At 40.7% G+C, this 8,208-nt stretch overlaps 1 protein-coding gene across 3 annotated transcripts; it reads left to right on the forward strand.

The window, feature by feature from the left end:
• Nucleotides 1-681: 681 nt before the first annotated feature.
• On the forward strand, nt 682-6,230 carry LOC106943311 (uncharacterized). 3 transcript variants are annotated; one of them, XM_015026620.1, is made up of 4 exons: nt 682-1,191; nt 1,824-2,045; nt 2,403-3,591; nt 4,094-6,230. In XM_015026620.1, exons 2-4 carry the CDS (start codon nt 1,907-1,909, stop codon nt 4,278-4,280), a joined length of 1,515 nt encoding a protein of 504 aa, XP_014882106.1. In that variant the 5' UTR covers nt 682-1,191; nt 1,824-1,906; the 3' UTR covers nt 4,281-6,230. The 3 variants fall into 3 exon arrangements, with proteins under 3 accessions (XP_014882106.1, XP_014882108.1, XP_014882107.1); XM_015026622.1 differs by lacking the exons at nt 682-1,191; nt 1,824-2,045 and adding an exon at nt 2,071-2,127; XM_015026621.1 differs by lacking the exons at nt 682-1,191; nt 1,824-2,045 and adding an exon at nt 2,104-2,193.
• Nucleotides 6,231-8,208: the final 1,978 nt, after the last annotated feature.

Genomic DNA, 8,208 nt, shown 5'->3' on the forward strand with positions numbered 1-8,208 from the left:
AAGATAAAAACAAAACTAAGGCATGAGAAAATAACTAGGATCAAAAATCTGTAAAAGAAAAGATCTGAATTCCTTTAAAATGTTTAGTAAAGTGATTGTTACTTTTTTGTTTAGATTTGCTTTTACTTTTTTCTTAAAAAGTTAAAATTCCTATAAGTCCAAAATACATCCACACGTGTTAAGCCAAATATTAAAAACTAATTGAGGGGGAAAAAATAGCATTTGCTGATTATGTGTCATTCCAAGTGCAGGAGAGTTTTTCCTCCTTCTCCACGCACCACTATTTCTGACCCACAGTCCGCCAGGCGCTGGTCTCAGGTCCCAGGTTGGCGTTAATGCCTAATGATTACCAATCAGAGAATAAGTGATGGCAGGGCCAATAGGAATAGAAAAGTTCTCCCTGATAAACCAATGATGGGGCCACAATGTTACAGCGTTCAGCGAATCCCTTGCGGATCTGATGCAACAGTACTGCAACTAAAGTTACTACTCCGAACTGCAACATGATGTCCTTCCGCAGAAGCGCACCCGAAACTAGTGCTGGGTGTTCCATCTGCTCGACATGTTCATTATTCATCCACACTGTCTGTTTTTTTTGTTTGTTTGTTTTGTTTTGTTTTTAATTAAATAGTTTGATTCTCGCGTGATGAGAACGTTAATTAAATAGGTAACTAAGGGGTTATTAGCTTTCTAATTTTACGAACAACGAACATCCATTGAGGCTTCTTTAACAACTTTTAAATTTGATGAAAGTAAAAAAAAAATACCTTTTGAAAAGCGAAATTAGATATTCTTGTGGGGAAGTATGACTTTTCTTGAAAAGAAAGTAAAAGTAACACCACGGTATTGACATAAATTGGAGCAGCACCTGTCGGACGGGCTCGTGCCGTTGACGCAAACAGCCCGAGGTCTCTGGATAATGGGAAAGTCCCCGGCTTCATGACGTAACGACCGCGAGAAGTCTGGAAACTGCGGATTGATCTCCAGCAAAGTGATCAGGTCTGGGCATTAGGAGTTGGAGAAGTAGCGGATTTAAAAACTTTCTGTCTGCAAGTCTGTTCGTGGTTCTAGCGCTCCATGAAGAGTCCCTGAGTTTCAAAAGCGAAATAATGGCTGTTTGAACGGCGTCCTCCTTCTGCGACGTGAAGCTTCGACTGCTTTGCTCCTACAAAACAACAGAGCAAGTATGGGGTGAGTACTGCTTTGGAGGAGCAGAGGAAAGTTAGCAGGGAAACAACAGCTGTTAGTTAACAGTTACTTTTAGACATTCGAACACTTTTTTTACTGATTGGTTAGTGTAGTTATTAACTTGACACGCTACTTTAATTGATATTTCTATTTATAATGATTATTAGACTTTTTTATTTAAATAAAAAAGACAATTTTTTCAGTTTATAAAAAAAATGGTATACTAAGAAACCCCAGGCATGTGTTTCACTTGGTTTACTAGTAAACTTTAAATTCTAAATATTTTTGTTCTACAAACCTGTTATTCCCAAACTAAAACAGTTTGGTTTTACTTTTGTTATTTGTTTAAAGTTATTTTATTTAAAATACATATTTAATTTTTTGTGTAGATTTTTTTTTCTCAAGAAATTATTTTTTTATTAAACACCATAAATCCAATACACCCTAAACACTATAAAATTATAGGTCAACAACAGATTAAATTTAAGAGAATTAATATGAGATTATTTAAACTTCAAAAACTATGTTTAGCCATTTTTAAATTGACTCTTTTTTGTCTTGCGATATTATGAATTATTAATTGATATGCAATTAGATATTGTGGGTTTTAACAGCTTTCTTAAAATTTTTCACAGGTCTACAGTTAATTCCACAACTCTCGCCTCCAGCCAGCGCATGGTTTGTGCTTTTGGACAACACGATCGAAGCAGTCGACACGATGGCGGCATCGATCCTTCGCAAGAAAATTCCCCCCATTTCCACAGGCGAGCTCGGCTCTCCCCGTCTCCCACAGGCTAACCATAGCCAATCACGGCTTAGGTCGGGGGCGGAGCCAGCGGAGAGGCAGCGCTTAATTGGTGAGTTTTGCCAAGACGGTTTTTTATTTTTCCACATCCCGAGGTCGGAGCCGCAGTGCAGCACGGGGGCTAATGTCGTACAGTGAGTACTGCTAAGTGGATTTTTATCGAATGCAGACGATGCTGTTCAATCATTTTCAGATGATCGGTTAGTTGTTCGCTTGGATCTTATCGGATGTGTTGCTTGCTTTTAATTTAAGCCTTTTCAAATTGATGCTCGCTTCTTTTGATATTTTATTTTTTTTCTGTCTTTGTCATTTTTATTGTGCATATTTTATTCAAACAACTGCAACAAAATGGATTTCTTAAAGAAAAAATTTAACACATTCTTATGATTTTGTATCACATTTTTTCTAGGTGATGGTCACTCTGATTGGATGACAGAGAAAGTTGATTTGTCTTCATTTGTGTCAACGACCGAGTCTTCTCCGAGCTCATCTCTTCCACCCTCGCCGTTAGAACAAGATGTCAAGGTGCCCTCGGATCTGGAGGTTATGACCTCCCTTCTGCAGGAGGAGCTGGCTCAGTTGGAGGACTACTTCCGCTCAGAGTCCACATCCACCACAAATAAGTTGGAAAAATCCTCAAAATGTGACAAGGTTTCCCAAGCAATGGGCTCCCAGTCTTATTATCAGTTACCCTATGGCTCATACGGGACCAGCCAATCAGAAACCAGCCCTGTGGTAGTTACCTTGGCAACAGGGGAACTGGACCTGGCCAGCTTCTGTGGCGGTCCCATCAGCAGAACCAAAATTGCACGGCCCGCCCCGTACAGCTACCACCATCGCTACCACCACAACAATGGGCGCAGGATCCTGGGCGAGTCGGTGAAAGTCGGCGACGAAGTGGGTCTGGAAACATGGGGCTCCAGGGGATGTTACTCAGGGAGCACGGAGTTTTCTGTGAACCACTACTCCACACTGAAGACCGTGAGCAAGAACAGCATCGGGAGCGTGAAGAAGGTGAGAGAATGTGCTTTATCGTTGAAGGAGGAGGAGAGTTACTGTTTTTCCGAAGGAATGTTTTGCAGCGAAGAGATTGCCAGAGGTTTCTGCTTGGGTGGCTCATACGACAGCCACCACAAGCGAGAAGGACAGCTGATGCACAATGTGAAGGTCAATGTAAGTTACGACAGCGCGGGGCTTGAGGTCTTGCACTGCAGCAAGGATGGCGGACTCTCTGGAAGTCTTCCCCAAGAGACAATGGTGGCCGGCGACAGCTACTTCCATCAGTCCATGGCCAGCACGGATCCGTACCATAGCTTTATAGGAGACCTAGACCAGCCGGCTCAGGCACAGGCTGTGGAGCCCCAACACGGCCACTACCTCTATCCAGAATGCCTTGCGGACCAAAGCTACGAATGTCTGTCCAGAGGGGAAGGCGAGGGGCCACTGCTGGGTGCCCCCATACACCGCCCCACCCAGAGGTTAAAGGACGAGCCCTGTTCCATGAAGCCAGCCCTGGTGATGGGAGCAGGTTCCCTGGATACCAACAATGGAGAGAGGAAGCAAAAGAAGAGAGACCAGAACAAAACCGCTGCTCACAGGTAAGCAACATCCTTCACTTTATTGTTTCCTTAGAAAGCATGCTCCAACCTTGGAGAATAGTTGAATCAAGACAAAGTGATAAAATAGGTTTAAGAGATGGGATGAACTCGGAGTATGAGTGATCATCTCTCAGTTCCCTACAACTTGTCGGGGTGAAAGATGGGTACACCCAGACCCAGGGCTGATGTGTGATCATGGTCCCCTCTATCAAGGAAAGACGATTTCGTCTTTTCCAGGATGGCTTGATTGTTACATAGACCACAGTGCTTTAGCTGTTCCTGTGGAGCGTAGGAGGGGATCGGAAAGCCCCTCACTGGCTGCCAAATTCTGCCCCTCCTAGCTAATTATGTCAGGCAGTTTGGGCTGAACTCAGAACTGTAGATGAAAACTTAGGATAGTGAAGGGACCTTGACTCATGAGTAAATTTGCAAGGCAGCAAAAATCAGTAGATCCAACCTAATCCTCCCCCGCCCACCCCTCACCCCTCTGTCCCTGTTACAGGTACAGGCTGCGTAAGAGGGCGGAACTGGACTCTCTGGAGGAGGAGCTGCATGGCCTCGAGGGACAGAACCGGGAGCTACGTGACAAGGCGGAGTCGGTGGAGCGAGAAATCCAGTACGTCAAAGATTTACTGATCGAGGTGTACAAAGCTCGCAGTCAGCGGCTCAAACAGGATGGCAGTGCCTGAAGACACCCCCTCAAACACCTTCCATCCCCCACTACCCCAACCTCACCCTCCGCTCACCTCAACCACCGTTCCTCCCAGCCAGCACAGAGAGAACAACCACGCCAAGAGCACCAACCGGTTTTTGTCTCAGCACGATTGAAAGGGTAGTTGCATGATCCTGGTAGTTCATATCCAGAAAAACAAAAAAGAGAGACAGAACAGAAAGAAACTTTGTCCTGAAAAAGAGAGAGAGAAAAAGAGAAGTGTGGAAGTGGGTGAGTGAACTGTGAGAAGCCTTAGTGAGGTGGCTTCGTGAGGAGATGCCGAACTTGTCCGTGACCACTGTGATCCGAACTGAACTCACAGCCTTGTGACGACGCGCCGATGGATCGTCATCGCTCTCTGGATTCGTGGTAGTGATTTGAAATTTGCTTGTCGTTTTTTTTCGTGACACACATCGGCAGCATCAAGGCAGACTCATACTAAATATATATATATTTTATTTTATAATTTTATTTTTACCTGATAACTTATCGTTTGGTTAAAACAATCAAATGAATAAAGGGGATTGCTGGTGAAAGTGTGTAACATGCTTTATGAATATTCACTACTGCAGACATTTAGAGAATTTGTATTGCTAAACTGTTGAGTACTTCCACTTGTCCTCCCCCTCCCTCTCCACTGAGATACCCGATGCATGTTTGATTTTTGGAAACGCATGTGCGAGTGTTATTTGAAGGCAATATTATGTTAACTGCATGGCTTCAAGATCTTCACTTCGCATCAGTTCTTCGTCCAATCAGCCTACGACTTTTCTCTCATCTTGTCCCATTGGTGCAATTCCCGCTCAGGTTTTTGGTTTCCTGGACGGAGAGCAATACATTTACCCCACTTTTTAGCCCCCTTTTTTTACCCCTCTCTATCTGCCCCTTGACTTTATTTCGCGGACACACAATCACCTACCGAGGCAACTATGATTGTTGTCGACTTCCTGGGAATTTTGTTGTCAATCAGCTCAATTTGATGTATCTTAAGATTCAGGTCCTTTTTTTATTATTGGATGTCAATTTCAGGAAATTTCTTATTCATCAGGTAGATTACAGCCAAATAAACCAGTTATGTGGTGTCGCTCATCTCTGCCTTTGGACTGTTTTTGTTTCGGCTGCATGGTGCTTATCAGACATTTGTCTTGCAGACATCAGAATGCTTATGTCAGCTGGCTGCAGTGACCAGGTAGGGTTTAGGGGTAGGATTTGGGATTAGGGTTGCACACGTTGAGTAATATCACAAAGAGCAAAATCATAAAGAAATCCAGGCTTTGATTGACAGCTTAGCTTAATAAAACCATTTTCCTTAAGAATTCTGATCTGATATTAAATCACTTTGTCCAAGCAACTCATTTGGGGGGTGAGGAAGCATGGCTGATCCAGCTGCCCCCACCCCCAACAAAAAAGACATTTACCCGCTTTGTTCATTCATCACGATGGTTTCCCCATGGGGCCGAGTGGAATCGTATCAAGCTGCAGCTGTCAACAGACAACAGAAGTTGCCTATCTTATCTGCTACAGCTTGAAGAGGTTGTTTGCGTGTGTATGCGTGTGTGTGTGTGAAATCTCTTGGTATCTCCCCTAGCAGTTGTAGGCCTTTCAAGTGAATGAGGCAATATCGCACAATACTTGCCGGAGACGGAGAGAAACGCAAAGTGAAGTGTGAGAATGAGAGCGAGCTGGGCTGACAGAGAATGTCATTAAAGCCTATCGCTTCTGTTTGTTTGGGGGGGAGAAAAAAAAAATGACAAAGATTCATAAGACTTCATTATAACTCAACATTGATTTGTTTCTGTTTGTGTAAGATATGACATGGAAATGAATACCAAATAGATTCTCATGTTGAAGCTTAGAGTCTCATTACCACTGGCGAACATCGTAATGATGTGTGTAAATAAATTAAAATAAAAGTGAACAGATGAAACGTGTGAGTTTGTGGTTATTTCTATGTCTGTGTTAGTGGTGGATCAGAGCATAAAGGTAAAGCTGCAATAAATATGTGCCGAATTTATGGTTTATGATGTGCTTACAGGCAGAAATTGATCATTGCTCAGTAAAAATATTTTTATTTAAGTTTTTCTTGTCTTTTTAAATTTTGACACAAATGCAAGGAAAATTCTCAATGTACAGGACACACCTATAAAAACAGGGTTTCTATGCAGTCTGGAATCTCCATTGGTCATTTTCTCCAGGTTTGGATAAAAATAGAAAAAAAAAACCCTGAGTACTGAAACATTTTTGATTTCCCAAACTTTTTCTTATTCTGTCACCAAAAAGACAAAATCAGAATTTTGAAAGCAAAAAACAAAACAAAACAATTCTTTACTTTTTAGGTATCATATTTTCCTTATTTGTCTGTTGGCTGAAACATTTAACCATGATTTTATTTTATGTTAAACTAGTTGAAAATCGATCTATTTTAATACTAATTAATCTAAATTTAGTTGAAAAATATATTTTTCAATTTTAGGTTTCTGGATTTAATCGTCTTTTTTTTAAGGCTGAAAAAATACTTAGAAAAATAAATTGATTTTAGATAACCTAACTGAGTGAGATAACCCACAGTTAATTTAAAATGGATAATTTAGCTTTTTTTTTTTTTGCATCCAAGAATTAGATAGGGTTACGTCTTACTTTTACAAACAGATTAAGTATTTAAAAAAAAAAAGTAGAGAAAACACTTTAAAATTTGAGTCTGGAAAAGTATAGAACTTCCAGACAATAAAAGTGTAGAAACCCTGTAAAAAAGAACAAAAATAAAATCAGATAGTGAGAACATTTATCTTTGAATCATGAGTAGAATATTTCGTGTGTTGCTACAATGTCAACACACATCACCACCACCAGGTGTCACTCTAAGCTTTAAAAGAGCCTCACCTTTTCTTCCAATGCCCCAGTTCGGTAAGATTAAACAGACAGCGGTGTCACGGTGGCAAAATGCTGTAAAAGAGCTAAGCTGTTTATGTAAAGAATTAAGATTAAAAAAAAGTCATGCTTTTTTTTGAGAAGGAAAAATGATACAGTAAAAACTAGAATCAAAATAAATTTATTTTCAGTCTCCTTGAGTACTTTGTTCAGCCATTTTTCTGTGCAATTACAGCTGTAAATTTCCAGCTTTGCACATGTAGCAACTGAATAATGCTGCAAATTCTTCTTTCTGGTCTGTTCTACATCCCAGAACCAGAACCAAACATGGAGAAGCAGCACTCAGCTTCCATGCTCCACAAATCTGGAACAAACTTCCAGAAAACTGCTAAACAGCCAAAATACTGAGTTACTTAAAACCCACCTGTTTAGACCGCTTTTGATATGAAATGTTTAAAACTTATTTGATGTTGATCATTTTAATGATATGACAAAATGTAATGCTTACTACTTGTGTCATATGACTCTGAGATGTTTTTATGATGTAAAGCACTTCTTACTGACATGTGCTACACAAATAACCCTTACTTGGATTGGATGTTCTCCTTCCTGGGCCTGTCAGTTTTGGTGGACAGCCAGTTGAGCTGCAACTCCTTCAGTTTTCGGATGAGGGACTGAACAGTGAACAAAGAGACTTTCAGCTGCATTACACTGAAGAATAAAATATATACATGTCAAGGTTAAAAACAATGTGATTTTTAGTGTAGGTCACTGTCGTTTGATTTGTCACAAATGTGCTTTTGAGATGTTTTAGGTACACTTTCTACAGTCAGAAAAGATTTTAAAAGTTCACATCTAAAATTAGTTTCACATTATGCAAAAAAACAAAATGTATACAATCTTTTGTAAATATCACTGCTCATCTGTTAGAAAAATGTCTGGCAGAGTTACAGTATGTAAATGAATTCCCAGATAGCACAGAATGATTGAAACAACATTGAATCAATGTCAGCCAGAAACATTGAATCAACGTTGAA

This window comes from Poecilia latipinna, unplaced genomic scaffold (genome assembly GCF_001443285.1).
Source record: "Poecilia latipinna isolate Pla-1442-1.1 unplaced genomic scaffold, P_latipinna-1.0 Scaffold5125, whole genome shotgun sequence".
NCBI lineage: Eukaryota > Metazoa > Chordata > Actinopteri > Cyprinodontiformes > Poeciliidae > Poecilia > Poecilia latipinna.

What these genes read in the sequence shown, in the direction of transcription:
- LOC106943311 (XM_015026620.1), top strand. Translation starts at nt 1,907, where the DNA reads ATGGCGGCATCGATCCTTCGCAAGAAAATTCCCCCCATTTCCACAGGC. An exon ending in GGAGAGGCAGCGCTTAATTG is followed by an intron (nt 2,046 to 2,402) that starts GTGAGTTTTGCC and finishes CATTTTTTCTAG; the next exon opens with GTGATGGTCACTCTGATTGG. An exon ending in AACAAAACCGCTGCTCACAG is followed by an intron (nt 3,592 to 4,093) that starts GTAAGCAACATC and finishes TCCCTGTTACAG; the next exon opens with GTACAGGCTGCGTAAGAGGG.